The 22,628-nt window shown below is 34.6% G+C and overlaps 1 protein-coding gene across 18 annotated transcripts in view; it reads left to right on the top strand.

Moving 5' to 3' along the window:
- Khdrbs2 (KH RNA binding domain containing, signal transduction associated 2) overlaps window positions 1-22,628 on the top strand; it is a 585,248-nt gene that overhangs the window by 289,791 nt on the left and 272,829 nt on the right. For all 18 annotated transcript variants that reach the window (XM_048805602.1, XM_048805589.1, XM_048805605.1 and 15 more), the window contains exon 4: window positions 303-449. In XM_048805602.1, the coding sequence (XP_048661559.1) occupies window positions 303-449 (147 nt within the window). The remainder of the gene's footprint in view (window positions 1-302; window positions 450-22,628) is intronic.

The raw sequence follows: 22,628 nt of genomic DNA, 5'->3' as shown, positions 1-22,628 counted from the left end.
GCAACGTGCATGAAAGAGTTAATGGCATTTCTGTGACTTGTTTTCTGATGTTGAGCATTTTCATTTAGCTGATTAAAATCTGTTGTAGATGCATAATTATGTCAGGGCTTTTAAAAGCACTGAAACACTCAAAAATCATTTTAAAAATCTTTAAATGGTTTGTAGCATATTTTTATTTCTCACAGGGTTTCTTTCTACTCGTGGAAAATTTGCTTAGATTATGCCCTTTTGTCATTCTCAGTAAATGTTAAATCAATGCAAAATGAGTAGATTTGTATTTCTAAAAATAACCTCTTTCACAGGAAGAAGAATTAAGGAAGAGTGGGGAAGCCAAATATGCCCACTTGAGTGATGAACTTCATGTATTAATTGAAGTGTTTGCTCCTCCTGGGGAAGCTTATTCACGTATGAGTCATGCATTGGAAGAGATTAAAAAATTCCTGGTTCCCGTAAGTGTTTTCATTTTTTACAAAAGTGCTTCTCTTTGGTTTCTATGTAAAAATGTGCCTTTGATCTTCACGAACTATTTAAAAGGACACTTGTATTTCAAACTATCCATAGGGTTGATACAGAGCTATAATAAATAGGATACCAACATTACTTAGCAAGGGAACTGGCATGTCGTCACATACTGATGGTTTGATCACAGTATTCATCTTCAGTATATTGCACCTATGCATCAATTCACAGCCATGATGAATAAGATAAACCTGTAAGCCCAAATATATAATTGATGTTATACATTTTTATTGTGTCTTAATCACTAGGCGTGTATTTTTGACAACTTATAATTAACAGAGAAAATACTTATAGGGATAGTAAAAGATGTGATATTTGTAATAGGGCAATGATAATATTTTAAAATAGCAAGTGTATTTTTGTGTGACAGTATGCCAGGTGCTGTCTTTTTATAAAATGTAGTACAAAATGATCAATATTAATAGAGGCAGGTATTTATTGACTTCAAGCAAAAATTAGAAATAAAATATCACTCCTCTATGTGAGAACAATAGAGAATGTTCATTTAGTAAGGCAGCCAATTCAGAGTTGCAAATTGACTAGAAATTTCTACTGATTTCCTAAGAAATAGAGGGAGGCTAAAAGAATGATGTTTCCTAAAGGTTGACAATTTAGCATCCTAGGAGGTAGTCGTTCAAATAGAAATCTTGGCATCGGGCTTAGAACTGGGAATAAGATAATGAGGAGAGAATGCTGAGTGAAGTTTTCTGGAATGTCTGCATCTGTGTGATAGTCTTCTGCAGAAAGAAAGACAGTAGGCTAAGATTCATCTATGAGATGAAGAAACTGTGGATTTCTAAACTAAGTAATATACTCAGAGAAAATGGTGAGATTCATTGATTGGCACTGATTTTGAGAATAGGAAAAGAAAAAAAAAAATCTGAGAATTTCCAGAAAGAAAAAAGATCAAGAACTAGCCATGATTTATGTGTCCAATTCAAAAATTAATTTTTGTTAAGACAAGGTTGTAGACCAATCCAATACCAATCTGAGTATTCCTTAACTCGATATGCACACAGACCTGCAGACCTCCCTAAATATATGCATGTTTCTTAGAAATGAGGATGTTCTGTACACTCTTTTTTTTTTTTTTTTTTTTTTTTTTTTTTTNTAAGAGGAATAATTTTCTCTTTATTTTTTTTTAAATTTATCTGAATTTATTATTTTTTTTTCTTTTGCCTTCAAACTAAATGCCTAGTGCTATATTGAGGAAGGAATTTCGCTATGTTTAGTTCAGACCAGAACTTTGGTAATATGCATAATATAGAATAAGGCTAGGGCTGCTTATATTACTGACACATTTCATAAATATAGATAAATCATTTAAATTCTCAGGTCTTCAGTTATTCATCTTTAAAATGAAGATAATTATAATTGATTGACCTCTATCACAGATTTTGTGAATATTAAATAGAATAATGCATATGAAAAGACTTAGAACATTATAAAGCACTCCATAAATTATTTTCAAAATGTAGTCTGCTGTTACAGTAGATAGAAATATCTAGGAATAACTTTGTGTAGTAAAATATGTTAGGTAAATTAGTATTTCATTGATGCATATAAGTTGGGCTCAGGCTGTTGGCTAAGTCAACCCTCCTTTATTAAAATTATCAATGACATATCTCATATTGAGACCTCAGACTTTATGATACTTGTAATAATTCCACTTGTAGCTTCTCCATCAGATATATATGTGTGAGACAAAGATGGCATCTCTCTTGGTCAGTGCTATATCCCCATCATTTAGCAACATGAAATAAGTGTCTTAGTCACATTTGGGGATGGTACCCCAAATCAAGATATCTCATATATACAGACCCAGATAAAGAATGAAAACCTTCCCTTGGCCAATCTCACTGCCTGTGCCTGGAATTTCATCTCAGTACATAGTTGCTCCTCATTTTGTTTCCGGCACACTGGCTTTTGTTCATCCAACACTCCAGGACCACTGTTCATTAAGCGCCTTTGAAGATTCTTCTCTAAAATATCAGCACATCTATCTTTCATCATTAAGGAGTCACATTAGATATTAGTATGGCAAGAAATTCTTCCTCAACCACACAATCTAAAGGGCTGCCTCTGTTACCTTCTATCATACCATCCTGTTATGTTTTGTTCACAGTATCACTGCCCACCCTAGTTAACATTCCAATTTATTGTCCCATCATGCCCTAACCCTCTTCGTTTTTTCCCCCCTATCCCTTTGGTACTGATTGAACCACTTAACCACTGAGCTACACCCCTACCCTGCTTTTTTTGTATTTTATTTAGAGGCAGGTTTCACTGAGTTGCTTAGGGACCAAGTTGCTGGTTTTGAACTAGTGATCCTCCTGCCTCAGCCTCCAGAGACACTGGGATTATTGGTGTGTACCACCACACTTGGCCTTTTCACTTATTGATACCTTTTCATCTTTAGCTATTCTATGTATGTTTTACTTATTTGTTTATTGCTGATGTCTTTGCTAGAATATAAACATCATGAAGACAACTAATAACTCTGTCAATGTTCATAAATCTTTCCATCAGTGAAAGTCCTTCTACCTGATTAATTTTTTTTTCTATTTGCCTTGCTGCTTCAGCACCAAGCAAAGTAGATATTTGTCTACTTCAGCCATCACCAGAACCATAAGGAACAAAAATGAACTGCCCATTTTTTTAATTATATAAAATCACTTTATTATATAGGTTTCTCCATTAAATGTCAAACTTCATAAAATTCTAGCATTGCTGAACATTAACATTTACAAACATCACAGCAAAGAATTAAAACAATTATAAGCCCATAAGATGTGTTCTAAAATGATAGGCAAGGCAAATGCAGGGCAGGACTCAGAAATTCCACTGACATCTCATTGTGCAAAATAGTCTTTCCATAGTTAGTGCTTTGTACCTTCTCCCTCTTATATGTTATATAAAATTTACAACTTGCCCTTAATCCAAGGGTTTGCTTCATCCAAGACCACTAACTTTAGAACCTGTAACTCCTTGTGAAATGTCTAGATGCTTTAGGATATTGGAAACCAACTGAGTTTTAGCACTTAAATGAATTGTTAAGACTGAAGAATTATTCTTGCCCTGAGGAAAATTCACAGCCTCTTGGTCTCTATTCAGGCACTAGAGCCTTATCAAACGTGGAGTGACTGGGCGATAGATAAGACATTATTAATTTGAACATGGCCAATGTTAAATCTCTAATGTTTTTTTTGTTTTTGTTTTTATTACAATATTTTATTGGTTGTTCAAAACATTAGAAAGCTCTTGACATATCATATTTCATACATTAGATTCAAGTGGGTTATGAACTCCCATTTTTACCCCAAATAGAGATTGCAGAATCACATTGGTTACACATCCACATTTTTACATGATGCCATATTAGTAACTGTTGTATTCTGCTACATTTCCTATCTTCTACTATCCCCCCTCCCCTCACCTCCCATCTTCTCTCTCTACCCCATCTACTGTAATTCATTTCTCTCCTTGTTTTTTTTTTCCATTCCCCTCACAACCTCTTATATGTAATTTTGTATAACAATGAGGGTCTCCTTCCATTTCCATGCAATTTCCCTTTTCTCTCCCTTCCCCCCCCACCTCATGTCTCTGTTTAATGTTAATCTTTTCCTCCTGCTCTTCCTCCCTGCTCTGTTCTTAGTTGCTCTCATTATATCAAAGAAGACATTTGGCATTTGTTTTTTAGGGATTGGCTAGCTTCACTTAGCATAATCTTCTCTAATGCCATCCATTTCCCTGCAAATTCCATGATTTTGTCATTTTTTAGTGCAGAGTAATACTCCATTGTGTATAAATGCCACATTTTTTTAATCCATTCATCTATTGAAGGGCATCTGCGTTGGTTCCACAGTCTAGCAATTGTGAATTGTGCTGCTATGAACATCGATGTGGCAGTATCCCTGTAGTACGCTATTTTAAGGTCTTCAGGGAATAGTCCGAGAAGGGCAATAGCTGGGTCAAATGGTGGTTCCATTCCCAGCTTTCCCAGGAATCTCCATACTGCTTTCCAAATTGCCCGCACCAATTTGCAGTCCCAAAAGTAATGTTTTGGAGATGTGCTATACTAAAGTTTTCCTTATAATTGTTATTTTGTCTTAATATGCAGATTAGGATGATTAAATAAATTATGTGGTGAATAAAGACAAAAGGTATGTTAAGTCCTAAGTTAATATATGCTTCAATAATGTTAGTGTACTTCCCTCTGTATGTTGTAAATAGGTGAAGAAATATTGTCATTGTTATATTTTATGCTATTTCTTTCTTTTATATTTCAGACACCTTTACTATCAGGTATGGTTATGCAGGTTTTGTCTTGTGCAACTCTGGGGTGACAAATATACACCATAATTTGTAAATGGGTCTATTTAAAACCTATAGGGTTCCCTGAATACAAACCCCCCACACTTTTTTTTTTTTGGTGGTGCTAGGGAGTGAATCCAGGGCCTTGTGCATCCGAGGCAAGCACTCTACCAACTGAGCTATATCTCCAGCCCTCAAAGTCCCATTATTTAACCCCACTTAACAGGTTACCTCAAAATATTGGCACTGTTTTATTTTTTTCTGATGACTGACTCATCTTCAATGAAACTAAATTAGCAAGTTTTACTATATTGCTTGATTATTAATTCATGATTGAGATAGAATACATTGTCTCATGATTAGAAATGATGAAGCATTCAATGAAATTCTGGTCATTGAATGTGTTTTAGTATCTTTTCACAGAAAAGGTAAGGAGTTTCTGCACAAAGAGTAGATTAGGCTTAGATCACAAATAACATACAAATTACTTTGTTACATTAACCAATAACTATGCTATTCATATATTTTAGAGCTTACACTATTTATTTTTACTAAACCCTGTCCCAAACTCATAATCTTCCCAGTACACAAAGCTATGCAGTGATTACTATTATGAGGGTTGAAAAGCATCTGTCATGTCTAGCTCAAGTCTCTAATGATCCCCACCAGAGGTTGGTATAATTTTAGGAAGAGATAGAGAGATCATTTAAGCCTATGTAAAGATTTACATTTGTGTAAATCCTTTACTAGTATCATTTGTAAGACTTTTAATTCAGTTCAACACAGAAAAACATATGGATTATTCCAGGTTTTTTCTTTCTTTCATTTGATTGTATGTGTATCTTCTTGATAACCATGATTCTTGAAATGGGGAGTTAGGGAGTATTTTTTCAGGTTGAGACATTGGAACTCCATACAGGAAATCCACCAAGAGTTTGATATGGAGGGCAAGTAAGATCTTTTTTTTTTTTTTCTTCTTTAAGATAAAAGCCAACAGAAGGCATTTTTGCTTTCTCCTCTTAAAGACTAATGCTGATGCTATAATTGGAAAATGACACTGATTACTAACAGCAATCACACAGGAAAATAAGTGTATGTAAGGAAAATAGAAAAGAAAATCAGATGTTTTCATTCTAGGAAGAATTTCTAGATTTTCATATGCTGAATTTTTTCGAGTGTTTTGAAAGATAAGTATTAAAATGTACCACTGAAATTTATGTTATAATTTGATAAAAGTAGTAATTTTATCAATCTTTTATGCAGGTGAATATATAGGGGTAGAAAATGTCAAACAAATTCCACAAGCTAGTCAAATTTATAGTGATAAATGGTGAGATCTGAAAGGCAGGAGCTGGCAGATATGTTTTTGACTAGCTTATGGAAGGAGTTCAGCACTTACAGCAATAACATAAGCAGGAGAAATATCAGTTACAATATTGAAAAAAAATGTTCAATGCAGTGAGGGAACTCCAATCTATAACCTGGATATCTCTCCTTAAGTGTTGTGGTTATTAAAATATTGTCAAGAATTTTCTCATATTGCTATCTTGAAAACCAATTAATTCCATTTTCTTTCTTGTAATTAACCATATTCTAATAGTGTGGTAACTGATGGAAGTAAGCACAAAGCCACATGAATGTATGTAATTATTACTTCTCAGAAATGTTTCCTGTGTTGCTATAGCACTATGATCATATTCTGATTTTATTTGGAGAAATTTATATTCATCTAATAGTGAACATTTCTTCATATCTGATAAATTATAATGGAATTCAGACATATGTCTTGGATTGTAACTAAAATCATTGTTAGTTCCCATAACAGATCTAATAACTATAAGTATTATATTATTATGGAAATCCAAGACTGCTTTCACATTGCTTATTGACTGACTGACATAACCTGGAAGACAGATAAAAGAAGCAGTGAAGAGTAAAATAACCATTTGAATGTGATTTTTCTACAAAACTGAATACTCGTGTATGTGAGCGTGTGTGCATGTGTGTGTCTGCATGTGTATGTTTTACTTCCAGTCAGTGCAGATAATTAAATGCTCACTGCATAGTGATGGGGAAAATTTATGAATCCATGGTTAGGATGATTTATCACTAATCATCTCTGGTCTCACTAGTTGCTCAAGTTCTGAAATCCCCAAGTCTGCTCTTTACAAGAATTTTTGTTGCTTTTTATATGTCCAGAATCATCTTCCCATTTTTATCTATACCACAATTTCAACTTGATCAGTTACTTGTGCCCCATTAGCTAATATTATAATAAAAGAAACTGCTTTTGCAATTCTATAAGTAGTCCCTAACATTCAGGCTTAGCAATATTCCCTGAGAATTTATTGGCATTCTTAAAGATTGGTTGTACCTAAGGTCAAGTTTGTTCTTCAAGGCAAGAATCTCAGGTCTTAAATTTATCAGATTCTCGTACAAGAAGTATTTTAGAAGATTAAATTTTAGTTTATATTTGAAAATCTACTGAATGTTTATTCTGTGCCTGTATATAGGAATATATGCCAACACCAACCATAAATGCATTGACAGATGGAAGCAGCTAAAAGGAACTCATGGTTATTGAAGAATTTAGTAAAACTTAAAAAAGGAGGGGTCAGAAAAGTGCCTCAATATCATAATTCATGAGAGTGTATAATTTTAATTTTGTAAATAATTTTAAATAAGTAAAAACTTATACTAATTAATATAACAAATATTTCTGAGCACCAAATAATACGCCAAGCTCGATCCTAGAAATTTGTGTTATATTAGTCACTATTCTTATAGAATTTGAAAACAAGAAAACTGTTTTCAAAATTCAGAGTACAAAGATCATCAAGAATTATTTGAAAAATATTGGTGATGAGGGACCATATTGGATAATAAGATGGTTATATAAGGATGATGGTGATGACACAGTATGCAAGAATGAGCAAACAAAGCATGACATTTCTCATATCCATAAAGAGTAATTACTGTCAAAGACCACCACCGTACAGACATGGGTCAGTTATCCAATAAGAAAGAAAGAGAAGGGGGAGGTGGGGATGAAGAGATAGCTTCCTAAAGGTATTAATGACCCCCTGGTCAAAGATTGTATTTCATATGGAAGATGTTAAAAGGCCATCAAAAACTTATAGGCAATAACACATTATGAAACTGATTATTATTTTTGCAAGATTATGTATTTCTGAAATGTGTCTTCAACTTCTGTTCTAGCGATTAGTTCTTACTTTTTAAAGAGCTAATTTGCAGCTACTTAAGATACAATGTAAGCTTATTTTGAATTGCCCTTCCTTGATTAACTGATCTCATTTTACTGCTCTGAAACTCCTTTCAGCAAGCTACAATGGAAAATGCATTGGATTCTCCAAACAGCATTTAAACTAGATATCCAGAGAACTTGGAAAATCCCCAAAGAAATGTATCTTCCATCTCATCTTTAATCTCTATGTTCTTTGTTATTATTGTTGGTGCTGTTCCTTTTCTGCTTGTTCTGCCCAATTTCTCTGGGTAATGTAATGAGATTATACATATATATATATACACACACACACATATATATATACATATATATGGAGAGAGAGAGAGAGAGATCCATCCACACCATCCACACACATACTCAACAATGCTTTACACCACATGCACAGGTTTTACTGGATGATTTGTACTTTTTTACCCATTATGGTACAAACAATGAGTTTTATTTTTTATAACACTCTAATTTTTTTTTAAGTTCTGGGGTGGATCTCAGAGAGTCACCTATGTATGCTAGGCAAGCCCTCTACCACTATAGTACTTTCCCACCCATCTTTTCTTATTCTGAATCATGTATTGAACAAATTACACAGTGTTCCACTCATTTCTTTAAAAAGAGCCTCAATTTAGGCCATGCAGGTATTAAGAAGCTGAGTTATTTCCAATTAATACTTTCAATTTCACATCCAATTCTAATTCCTACCTCGCTGTTACAGTCGTAGGCTGAAATTTATGGCATGGGGATAGCAGTGGGGAAAGACAGTGTGATCCTCTCATTAATCTCCTTCTACCTTTCTCCACACCAGCTCAGACTGGTCCCAGAGCTTGGTGAATGGTCATGTATGATAGACTGGGAGATGATGTGAAATTGTAAGACATGCTGTGAAACTAGTTCTAGAATCATCTGATTGGCTTGTTTTTGTTTGAATCTTCATTTCAAATAGTTCCCTCCGATGGGCTCTCTGACTGGTGGATGGCTGCAGACCCTCAATTGACTTGGTTTCTTACTTGGAGCTGAAAGCTGCTGCTATGCACTTTTGTCTCAGGAATCTTTACTATCTTCCTGCTTCTGGTGTTATAGATCAGCTTTGTTCTATATGTTAATTACTCATTTGTTTACTGTTGGCTTCTCCAGTAGAATATTACGATAGGGATGTGAGCTCAGCTCTGGCTCTCTTCTCATTGGCCCTTCCTGGAAATGGTTACCTCTTCAATTGGGTAGCTTTAGTATGTCAGAGAAATTCTCTCCCTGTTGCCTATTTTCCTTTCTTAAACTTTCTGTTTTCTTCTTTTGTAACTCCTTTCACATGGGAAATCCCCTGGATCTTTCTTCCACTTGTGTTTGTCTACTGATTCTAACTCCTTGTTTTGCTTGGCAATCCTTCTGCACAGTCTGCTGAGCCACAAATTCAGGACACAACTGTGAGGATGCTCTTTCCATCCTTCTGAGTTGTTTAAGTGGGAAATCATGTAGATACAGTGCTCACTCTTTAGTTTGGTTTTGTTTCTTCGGGAAATACTGTAACTGTATTGTCTTAGCTCTATCTTCAGGTTTTTGTTTGTTTGTTTGTTTGTTTGTTTGTTTTGTTTTGTTTTCCCCATTTGGGTCTCTCTCTGTTCCCTCTGGCAGCATTATTACCTTGGGCAGGTTTTCCAATGGCCCTTGCTCTCTGGCTGTTCTTTCTTCTGTTGTTTTTCTTTCTTAATTTTGAGTCTGTTTTTTTAGGTACCTTTAGTGGCACTTGTCCTTTAGAGTAGTAAAAATGGAGCAGCCTTCCCACAAAGATTCAAAATGAAGAGTCTTGGAGGCCATCAATGGTTATGCTGGGTACTGTGGTGCAAGTTTGTTATCCCTGCTACTCAGGAGGCTGAGGCAGGAGACTTGCAAGTTTAAGGCCAGCCTGGGCAATGTTGAGAGACCTTGTCTCAAAATTTAAAAGCAAGATAAAAAGTAAAAGGCCTGGAGATTCTAGCTCAGTGGTAAATCATACATGAGGCCATCGATTCAGTTCCCAGCACCACACAGGCGCACACAAAATAAATAAATAATTAATCTTAATGAAAAACCTGAAAAGCACATCCTTTTGCTCCAGTCTGCTTGAACTCTCCTATATTTGACAGTCTACCCATTTAGGTACTTTTTGGCTTCATTCTGGCCAGAGATCATAGGTAGACCCAAGATGGTCTGTGTCAAATTTGCACATGGTTGGAGTATAAATTATTGTAATCCAAATTCTCCCAAATATTCACTCTACCATTACCATTCTGTGATGTTCTAGAGTTGGTCTTTCTTCTTTCACTCCACTCAGAGTGAGTAAAAGCCTTTGCTGTCACTTATCTTACCTAGACCTCCCAGAAACCAGTCATGTATACAAGCTTCTGAGAATCCCAGCTTCTGTTGGACCTAAATGACATTGGTATGTAAGAATAATAAGGAAAAGGAAAGGACCTACATTCAACTCACTATCTTTCTCGCAAAACTAAGTTGGTTTACTGAGTTCTCTTTGTATTTAGCCTATAGAAACATCCAAAGTGATTCTGTAGGTACCAAAAATTTTAAATTTTATTGGTTATATATCATATGCCACTTCTAAAATATTGACAACGTTGTTCAAATCAGAAATTATATAATTTAAATCAAATAATGTAATATTCTATAAGAGAAAAGGCATCATATTCACCAAACATCTACCTCTATAAAATCTAGGTACATAGATGTTTCTGTATGTTTTACACAGATAAAGTCAAATATATATATCTCGTAATGGAGGCTATTATTTAATGATATAAATATTATGGTAAATTATTATGTAACCTGAGCATTCATTTAACTTACAAATCCATCAATAACAATTCTTTCTTTTAACAACATGTTGTGAGATTGAAATGTGAATAATGGGTGTATAAGGATGGTAGTGATGCCATGTTTGATTACTGAATCACTGGGGCAATGTCCGGAGTCATTCTGGACAGGAGCTATGTATGTGGTAAGCCAGCCATGGGATGTTTGTATTGTAAATTATGATCATTGAGCACACAAAGTGAACTGGACTGACGTTGCTTTTCTGTGCTCTCGAAGTATGTGTCCTTTTCGCTCACTCTGCTTATGATCCCCACACAGCACTTGAGATGGGCATGGTCCTCCAAGATGTCAGTCAATCTGCTGATGGTAAGACATCAGGAAGCTAGACTCAACCCCCTGAAAGCTGACCCCTTCCCTCATTTGAATGGCTTCTTCCCAATAAAAGAGTTCAGAATGTGCTCCTCCCTCTCTTTCTTGCCTGCCTTGTCCCCATTGTGGGAGCTGAGGGTAAGAAGCCGTCGCTGAACCCCCCCAAAAAAGGTACTTTCTGTGTCTGTATCTTTATTTAGTCCCCAAATTCACTTGGAGTGACCCTGACCATTTTAGTCATGTGTCATGACAGGGCAATATGGTACTGTGCTTGTATAAAGAAAATCATCACTTACAGCATTTCTATTTACATAATGAGTCAATAGTGATTTTTTGAAAATCTGCTTACTTTTGGATTGCTACTATGTCTCAGATAGTCTTTGTTCACTTCATTTTCTTTGTTCTGAAGTTCAGAATTTTCGGGGTTGGCTGCTAAAATATGGACATTTCCATTGTGTCTTATAACAAGATTAATAGAATTTTACAGTTTTAAGAGACTCTACATGATTTGTTTTCCACCACATTTCTCATCTGGGACTTCACATTTTCCAACTAGTATTTATCTTTGTTTCGGTCACAAAAAATTTGACCTCACAGATTCTTGTAATAATTTCACCCTGTCTCACTGGTTTTGTCTGATACCCAGGGCACCCAGAACGGATAGAAAACAGCATCTGCTATTGCATATTTTCCCAAGATGAGTTACATTTTACTCCTCTCTGCCCTTTCCTTCTCATTTCTAATTTTCTTGTTATTTGAGGAATTTGTGAAGCTTTAGAAGAATATTTTTAAGCAAGGATAGATATTATAATCAGAGGAAATTTCTTTTGAAGGAGAAAGGAGAACCTCCCACAAATATCATGCATATGACAATTCTCCTTAAACCAGTTAATATCTACACTACACTGAGTAAACTATTCCCCCCCCCCATGAAATATGGATATTGCCCTACCCAAGACACAGTTTTAAATACAAAAGACAACCATGAATAAGAAGCATTCTTTATATTTAAATAAGTATGCTGAGTTGCTAATATGAGCAATTTGGGAGTAAGTGCACAAGTTTATGATAAAAGGGGAGTAACCCTTATGATAGAAGTTAGATACTCTAACTAAAACATTTCAAAACACATATTACCCCTATATGAATGGCATTATTAAACTTATGAAAAAAGATCATCTTGTTTCCAAAACTTATTTAGGTACCCTGCTTTACTGGCATCAAGTCTAGACCTCTTTGTCACAGGAAACTTTTACTATGTAAAAGCTTATATTTTCATGCTTATATTCAGTTATTTATAAAATTGTAGAGCTAGAAGGAATTTTTAAGTTCAGGACAATTTTGCAAGGTTGTTTAAATATTAATGGTTGGGGAGATGCTTGAAAATATTTTATGTTTCTTTATTTGATTGATTGATTGATTCTGGAGATTGAACCCAGGGGTGCTTATCCACTGAGACATACCCCCCACCTTTTTTTATATATTATTTTAAGACAGGATCTTGGGAAGTTTCTTAGGGCTTTGCTATGTTGCTGAGGCTGGCTTTGAATTCACAATCCTCTTGCCTCAGCCTGCCCAGTTTAGATTACAGGCATGCACTACCATGCCTGTAATTATTTCGATTTTTGCCAGTACCTTAAGGAATTTTCAGAGACATTGAGCTCTTAAAGAAGGCCCTCTGAAAACCACTAGTAAAATATAACCCTCATTTTACCAAAAAGCTATCAGTGTGGATGACAAGAGATATGGACTGGATGCCTACCTCCTCATCAGGTTAATTTTCAAAATGTGAAGGCCCAGATGCTACAAGATCACTGATACCATATTGGAAAGGACTGAGGAAGTCACTCAGTGGAGGCTATGGTTCTGTACTTAGCGTTAGGTACCTTCATATTTATATCATCCTATAATGCCTATAGAAAAGTTTGGACTCAATATCATTCAGGAAGTATTCGGCAATATTATTTTTAGTGGTAAAGCAGGTGCAGTTTTTCTTACAAATTCTTAGATACTTCAAAAATATTTTATGACTGTTTTTTCAGGACCTCCTTCATGCTTCTGCCTTCTGATTTTCATAGTATCAATGCACTAGTGAAAGAACTTTACAGTTATTTTAAACATAGATATGTCATATGTGAAGAACTCCTGTGGTATGAGTAGAAGCATAAAAATAATGTGAGTTGGAATTACAGATTGCCAAAAAGTAGCTGATGCTCCTTATGTTACAGCATCGTCCTTCTCAGTGTTAGTAGTCGTGGTTAATGGTACACTGCATTAAAATGCATCAGAAACTTGGCTGCAGAAGGAAAAGAGGGACTGAGACAATAACCAAAACAATTATTTTTCCTCAAGAATAAGAATAAATCACTCTCTCTTTGAAATTACCATTCTGAACCTTTAGGATCTTCTTACCTGTAAAAACAATTATACATTTAACTGATATCTTATACCTTTTGGAAAGGGCGGAGGGAAATGGTGTATTTTCTGTGGGGTGGGTGTGGGGGAGACAAAGAAATATGGTGGGTAGAGAAACCAGTTATACAGAGCTTTGCAAAGAATGAATTACACTGTGAGTCCAGGGCGGCATAGGGAATCTCTGGAGTATTTTAGACATTAAGGTGACGCCCATCTCTCTGTCTCTATGTGTCTGTATATCACTCAACTCTTCCCACCTGACTTCCTTACCAGTTTTCTCTGTGTTCACCTGTATTCCAGGGCTTCTTCTCACTCACCTTTGGGACCCCTGAGCCTGGTGTGCTCTCACAGGTCCTGCTCTCTTTTCCTCCTGGCCCTTTGGATCTCTCCTATCAGCTAAAGCTCAAATGTTGCCTCTTGTTCTTGTCTTTGATTACTGATTCTAATTTTACAGGTTGGAAAATTGGCTTAAATTTCAAACTACATTCAAATAAAGCTAATCATTTTTGCATCAAATTTCACAGATATACTGTGATTCACTGTTATCTTAAGTATATTGTTTTTCATTTTGTTTCCTCTCTTCCTTATTTCTGTCTTTCCTTTTCTCCCTCAAATTACAGTGGCTTATTTAGGTATGTTTTCTTATAAGGATAGGGAAAGACCAATAGTTTAAACATTGTATATTATTGTAATGTCATGTCTTGCTATATTTGTATGACTTTAACTAAATTTAAGAATTTAATATCTTATTTTTATTGATTTTTTTAGAAAATAAATGACAGCGGAATGCATTACAATTCTTATTACACATATACTAAATAGTTTTAAATTTTAAAGGAAAATAGCAAAATCCTGCTTTCCCTTAAAATTCATCTTCCTTAAGAAAATATACAATTTTTCATATCTCTGGTTGTATATAAAGTATGTTGACACCAATTCATGTCTTAATACAAGTACTTTGGATGATAATGATCATCATATTCCATCATTGTTTCTAACCTTCTGCCCCCTCTCTTTCCCTCCCACCCCTCTGCCCTATCTAGAGTTCCTCTATTCCTCCCATGTTCCCCCTCCCTACCCCACTATGAATCAATCTCTTTATATCAGAGAAAACATTCGGTACTCGTGAACTAGATATATAAAGCCATTCCAAAGTGAAACATTAATGCCTAACATTTCTAGACATCCAGATGTTTATACATGTATAAACACTATGGAACAAAACGTACTGAAACTTTTCTAATTTTTTTTTCTAATTTTTGTCGACAAACTCCATTTTTGCCTAAACACCTGTATGGAAATTTGTTTAAATAGTTTTCTTTTAAAGCACATTGCTACTGCTGTTTGGCTCATTCATCTGTTATTGATATTATGATTTGAATGTCAGAATCACTTGAAGGCTAGACCAAGACAATGATTGCTTAATTTATCATTTAGAAAATTCAAAGTTTGTTAATTATATTAGCTAATTAAATAAATCAGAAGTTACTTTTAAAACTTCAAGACTCAGATTATAAAGTTTATAGTAGACTGTTAATTTTAAAGAAGAAATAAATGTCTATTTTTCAAAAATAGTCAATCTACTTTCAGAAATGAAAAAAAAATTGATCAGTATACTAGTGCACTTTTAATATACTAGAGAGAAGAATGAATTGACAGTGAATATGCTATTTGCAATTGTGTCTATCCTTTCTCCCCCATGAAACACAGCTTCCTGAAATCAGAAATCAGAGTTAAACCATACTTCTAAGCCCCATGCTGCTTGATAACTCTACATGCACTGTCAGCCTCAATTAATATTGATTGATAGAAGTAGCCTCTTAAAATGTGTACAGGTTAAAAAGTTTAACTGAATTTTTGTATTTGCCAGAAATTCTTCTACAGCCTATCATGTTGGTCCTAAGGAGAAATGCTCTCTATAACACTAATTTTTATACAACAAACAATTATGATGAATTTTTAGCTTCATTCTCTTTCTTTTTTATAAGCAAATCTATGTGGTAATGAGCTGCAGTACATGGAGGTTTGATATTTTAGTACAGCAGTATATTCAGAGAGAAAGGAGTACATTTATGGATCTATCATCCATCTTTATGTCTCATTAGAAGGCATGAAGTCAGCTGCAAAACAGAATTGAGATTGGCCATTCAAGAGGGCCCAGGATGAGTCTTAAAAGTTGTCTTTTTATTTTTTTATGTATAAGCTTGTATAGTTAGGTGTAAATGGGGGGGAAAAGGTTTTTCTTCAGCTTACTTTATAAAATGTAGCTAAAAAATTTCTAATTTATAGATCACAGAAGTTATCTTCTTTGGTTCACTTGGATTTGTCAGGGATCATATACAGGCTTTCTTAGCAGAATGTGGGAATGACGAAAAGCCCGTAAGATTCTACAGCCTGTGTTAGCAACTTCCTTGTATTTAGATCAGGGTAGAGCATCATTTCCCAAAATATTCTGTAGAACATTTACTTCACACAGTGGTCTGTGGGGAAAAAATGAGCGAATTCCTGTGGGCAATTAAGTTTAGAAAATTCTTCCTTTGGTTATTTTTCTCTTCGGGAGTCACAGTCCAATTTCCACTTTAAAATTTCTGAGATGTTCTGCAGTGAAGAATTTGAACTGTTTTTTGTTATTTGTTTGTTTGCTTATTTATTTAGTGCTTGGGATTGAACCCAGAACCTTGCATGTGCTAAGCACATGCTCTATACAGAGGCACACTCCTGAACTAATTTTTTAAACCCACTTTGCAATATCTACTTGAGCAAGTATCCCTTTTTTCAGCAAGTTGTTTTTTTTAATTATTTATTTTCAACACACCTTAGAAAATGTAATGCTATAGCATGATTTTACTGAGTCTTTAAGACAATGATATTTACCTTGCCCTGAAATTTCTGTACTTACAGGTATTCTCTTCAATTCAGTTACTAAAATGTCATTGTTCATATCTTCATAGTATATTCCATATCATTAAGTGCCATGAATTTTAATTATTTTAAGCCAAACTTCAGTGCATGCTCAGAATATCACCTTTGTTAGCCAAATCAATGTGGAATATAGTCTGCTATGAAGGTATATATGTCAGTACCAATGCTCCTGCAATCATATTTATCCCCATGTTGTATTTCACTAGCTTATAGTAACCAACTCAAGTAGAGTGTGAAAATTAACCAATAATCTATCAATATTCCTACTATTGAGAGCCATTTCTCTTTAATCATACTTGCATTCTTTTGGAGACTTATTCATACATTTGATATCACATTTAAAATACAAATTCTACCTTCCAGAGCCAGTGTTCCACACTGGGAGACAGAGGGATATATTCTGTATATCTGATTTGTGTAAAATTAACATGATACTTTACTGTTGCATTCTAATATTTATGTGGTCTACATTACTATCATTATTATGTAATTTTGTCATAAAACAAATATGAAAATCAATAATAAAAATAGTTAATCTGACAAATATCTTCTAACTATAAAAAGATGTTTAATATTGGAAATTTTAATAGCTGTCTTATGTGGTGCCCAAAATCAAACCCAGAGCCTCATGTGTATTTTCCATATACTCTACCACTGAGCCATACTCAGGTTTACTGTTGAAAAAATGAACATATCATCCATAATGTAGTAATTGTACTTTTATATCAGTTGTAAGACAAATTTTACATACAAATATAAAAAATAAATACCTTGGCAAAACCTTAATGCCTCTCATAAAATTAAAATCTGACACCTTATTGTCTTCCCTTGAATTGAAACCTCTACAATGGAGCACAGAATTGGGCCATGCATGCTATTCTGACCATATATTAGAGCAATTATTTCCTAAGAATAGTCTTAAAAGTCTTACTTGTTATGGTTTGCTTATGAAATGTCCCCAAAAGCTCATCTCATATCTCATGTGTTGAAGGCTTGGTCCCCAACAATACAGTGTTCAGAGGTGGGGCTTATGGGAAGTGGTGGGAACACCTCTTGTCCCTGGATCCTGTCTCCCACCCCTCCTCCTTCCTGCTGTCGTGAGCCTAGCAGCTTTCCTCTGCCAGGCCCTTCAGCCATGATGTTCTGCTTCAACTCAGGCCCAGAGCAATAGAGCTAGCCAACCACGAACTGAAACCTCTGAAATTGTGAGCCAAAATAAACTTTTCCTACTTTCAGTTGATTATGTCAAGTATTTTAGTCACAACAGTGAAAAGCTGATAAATATACCATAGTTCCTCTGTCATCTCAAGCTGATCAAGAGGAGAGATCATATTTCCTTCTACCAAGGCAAGCATTGTAATCAGAGCCCTTATTTATTTCTCAACCATTAATCATCACTAGCACTTCTGTAAGTCAGTAATAACCAAAACTAGTCTCGTGTCAGTGTAAAAACCAGTTTTTTTTTCAAAGCATATGGTTATATTTTTGAATGGCAACACAATAGACCTACCCTACAGATCCTGCCAGAGATTATAAACTCAGACTCTCAGCTGCTTAATTCCTATCAAATTTTACTTGTGAGGCACAGTGCTTATTGAAGATTACCTAAAAGATATACTTGCCTCTAGAACATGAAGAATTCATGAATTTTATTTCCTAGGGTATTTCTTATGGAACACAAGTCCTCATAGGGTCTCTGTAAATAGTGTGCGCTTGCGTGCATGTGTGTGTGTGCATGCATGCCATATATTTGTGTGATCACATTTTTCTACTTAGAGCAACGTTTTATATGATAGACTTATGAAATGTGCTGTTGCATGTCTGGTCTCCACACAGTCTATTTCAACACATATACGAGAAGGATCACTTTTTAAATATAATGTGGATCATTTCCATCTTGTACTTAATTAAAAACCTACAGTGTCTCTCTGCTTTGTACTGAGTAAAAGCTAAAGACTTTATATGGTCTTTTAAGGCCTATATGATTTTCTTACATCATGTTTTCTGTCTGAACTTTTGTCCTACACTCTTCCTCTTTTTCTCTTACCATCTCACTCTACCTCTAGTAAAAGTAGCTTGCCCCCTCCTAAAGGTGTTTGGGTGTTCTGTTCCTCTACATGAATACCCTTCTTCACCCACCTTGATTCAGCACCATAGACTTCCTCACCTTTTTCAAATCTCAGGGCAGATATGATTCCCAACAACCTTACTTAAAAATGTCTGGCTCCCTCTCCCAGCACTCTTCATTCCCCTTAACTTCTTATATTCTTATCTTTCTGGAAAGCCCTCCTCACCTATTTTAAGCTACCTCATGAATATACTTAACTATTAGGCCTATTGTTTATGATCTGACTCCCCTTAGTAGAAAGTACAATCCAGTGAACTATTTTATTCATTGACTATCAACATTGAAAAGAAAAATGCCTGGCCATAATAAGCACTTGGTAAATAATTTTCAGATGAATCAATGAATGGAAGTTTATTGGTTGGACAAATCACTGCATGAAAATTTATTGAAGGGCTGTTGTCATATTTAATATAATATTCACCTTCTTAGGTAGTCTCAGGGAAAATTTCTTAGTGTTCTCTTTATTCAGTATAATACTCACTTCCAAGTTGTACCCTAAGTTGAGTTGAGGCCAGAAAATAAGGGTAAATTGTAGTACGACTACTACCCACCAATGCTGTTCCAAATTGTGGTGTTCCTTACAAGTCCTCATGAAACTGTTTACTTTTTAAATTTTTCAAATAACTTCTCCCTGTTTTCAATGGGAAAAATGTCATTGTTCGTATCTTTATAGTATATCCTATATCACTAAGTGCCATGAATTTTAATTATTTTAAGCCCAAATAATTTGTGTAGAGTGTGAATATTTTATCTTTCATTGAACCGGAATCTCTCAATGCATATTTTTAGCTTATTACAATTAAGATGTTTGGCTAATAATTTACTTTCAAATATCTATAATTTCATTCAAAAATGAATTTAGATATAAGGAGGAAAATCGGCCATTCAATATTACAAATTTGTTAAAATTCTCCAAATAATTTATCTATACTGAATTTGGGGTTTTCTTTATGGAGAATTGTTGCTTATTGTTATACATATGACCGTTTGTGCTTATTTTATTAAACCACTCAGAGTAAGCTAGTTATGTTTTTATTGATCTGAGGTGCAGTGTTTTTTTGCTTTAATTATCCCATCTTTATTTGATCCCAGTATTATGAAAAAAGTCAAACCATGTGTAATTGTGACTATTAACAAACAATTGGTTTGTTGACTATAATATTATCCAACTCTAATTAGCTTTAGTTTTCCCCTATGTTGCTTCATAAATACAAATTACAACAACATTTTAAATATTTTTTATTTATAATTGTTTCATATACCAGTAGAAAGGGTTTAATGCTTATGATATTTTACAATATCATATTGAAGCATCTAGATTTTATCATTTTTACAATAAACCATAACCAAGTTCCAAAAGTTCTACTTTTCTGTATAGTATTCTTTCTAGACATAAAAGTTATCATCATGGTGATTCTGTTTAAATCTGTTTTTTTCTTTCTTTTTATTTTTCTCTTCAGGAAGAATCATACTTGCAAAGCTCTCTGGTTTTATTTTATTTCTTTTCAGCATAGATGATTTAAATTGCTTTGTTTAAAGAAAATGATATCCAGTAGAAGTTTATGCATGTTATTTTGACTCTGAATTTAGCTTATAATAAAGTTAAGCTATTTTCAGGATTACAAAAATTATCTCTTAATATTCAGTTCAATATTATATGCATAAGGTTTGCATTAATATGTTCTTCTTATAGAAATTGATATTTGCTGCAAGAAATAGCAATTAGCAAATAATAGAGTCAGTTACTATTAAAAATATTACTTTACATTTTGAATCATTTGTCCAAAACTTTTTATGGATTACAATTTAAAATCTTATGAAGAGATTGACTGAAAAGAGATTCTTTCTCTCTGTAACTCATAAAAGTAATAGAACATATATTTATTCTGGAAATTTTATGACACTACAAATAAAAAAAAATTGGTCTTATAAATGAATTAAAAAAATCTAAGTTACAAACTCCTTTGCTTACTGTGATGTAGAATTTACTTGGCTTCTGATGGTTATTTGAGGCAGTTGCAACTATTTTTAAGTGAGGATATCATGAGCCTCTTCTGGAATTGGACAGTGTTTGCTCACTGTCTCAATATCAATAGAAGAGACAGGTCTATAGAGTCTAGGAGCAGAGGACCAGAAGGTTCCTTGGGGTTTATAGAGTTGAAGACCACATATAGCCAAAAAAGAGTACTAGAATGAGTGGGAAAAAAAAAGGTACTATATAACCAGGTGGGGAAGCAGATTGCACATTATGGGTTAGCTCAGACAGAAAATACACTAATAGGAGGTTTTAAGGAGGTACTTTCTGAGCCTTAGGGATAATCCCAGAGATCCATGCAGCCTGGCCAGGTGCCTAAGAAGTGCATAAACATACCTGACAACAGAGGCAAGAAACCAAGCATGAATTCTAAACTATACACTTATGTCTTCAATAATCCTGATAAAATAGCACTTTCTGAGACAAGGATCTTTATTCATTCATGTTTTAAAAAAATGAAATCAGAAACAAGTCTTCAGTCAGTTGGAAAGGAAGAGCTATTCCTAGCTGTAATATAGGAGCACTGAGGCAGGGAGCCAGCACGTTCCGACAGTGGCATTTAAACATGTTTACTCTTTTATTATAGGGCTGAGGTTTGCCTTTTTATTGGAATTTTTCTTACTACTATGGCTGCTGTTGTATGCAGACTTGGCTTTTGTGGTGAATCTAATATTGCACAGCATTTGACCTAACCCAGAGATGTCTTTATAGTTTTGCTTATGCTTGGCAGAGACGACTTTCTATTGCATTTTGTAGTTTATTCTTAGTCCTGTTATATAATTAAGAACAGTAGAAGTATCAAGAAATTAGACTACATAATCTCATGAAACCTTTAATTGACTCTCCTATTAACTTTTCCAATTTCCCTGCAGAAATTGTTTCTATCGATATTTTAATTTCATGTGAGCCAAATGACAGGAAGTAAAGAGGTTTTAGCAGATGGTTGACACAAACTACATACTACATTTCAGAAGTGGTCTACAAAACTCTGCAGCTTGGCAGTGTGTGGTGGATCATTTTACTGCCTGTTAATGCCAAAAGAAATCTGGCTGAAATGTGTATGTTTTACATTTAATTTATTCTCTGACTTTATTAAGAGCTACAAGACTTGATTTACTTGTGTCTGATGTTTCCATAAAATTTAAATTCAAGAAGTTTCACAAGTCAATGTTTCCTATTTGCATTAGCTGAAATTTCATGACATCTAAGATTAAATCTTTAAAGAAACTATTGATGGTTTTAAACATAGCTTTAATTATTCTTTTCAACAGGCAGCCCATAAGTACGGGTGGCGAGTGATGTGGTAACTAAAAGTACACGTTTATATTTTTAACTAAATCAATATTTTGCATTCTTAATGATTTTATCTAGTAACTCCCTGTGAAGTAGAAGGTATTGTTATCTGGTAAATGAAGAGGTGGAAGAGATGGAGAGATATGAAAACCTATTAAAGTGTGGAGAATAGGTGAGAGGAGGCAAATGCAAAAACATCTGAAGGACCAGACATTGCTGAATTAGCATCAGTTAAGAGTCTGGCAGCACCATGGAAGCTGGAGTGCACTGTCCTCTGTCCCTCCAGCTGTCCAGCACAGCAAAGGAGCAGGGATGCTAAGAGGCAGAGATCTGGATCAATCCCGAGTTGGGATTGCATCAGACTGCTTTGATGCAGGGACAAGGAGAAAATGGGATGAAAGGCATTGTAGGGAACACAGATTGAATTATAGATCATGGGATAGAAGCTCAACAGAGCAGGAAGTCGAGTTAGAAGACAGGAGGAATACAATAGGTAGAAAAGACAGCAGATGTATGGTAATATTTTACAAAAGAACAAGTGTTATAAAAATAAATTTTTTAAAGATAGGTTT

Source organism: Marmota marmota, unplaced genomic scaffold (genome assembly GCF_001458135.2).
Source record: "Marmota marmota marmota unplaced genomic scaffold, marMar, whole genome shotgun sequence".
NCBI classification, from domain to species: Eukaryota; Metazoa; Chordata; class Mammalia; order Rodentia; family Sciuridae; genus Marmota; species Marmota marmota.
This window is presented reverse-complemented; position numbering and strand designations above follow the sequence as displayed.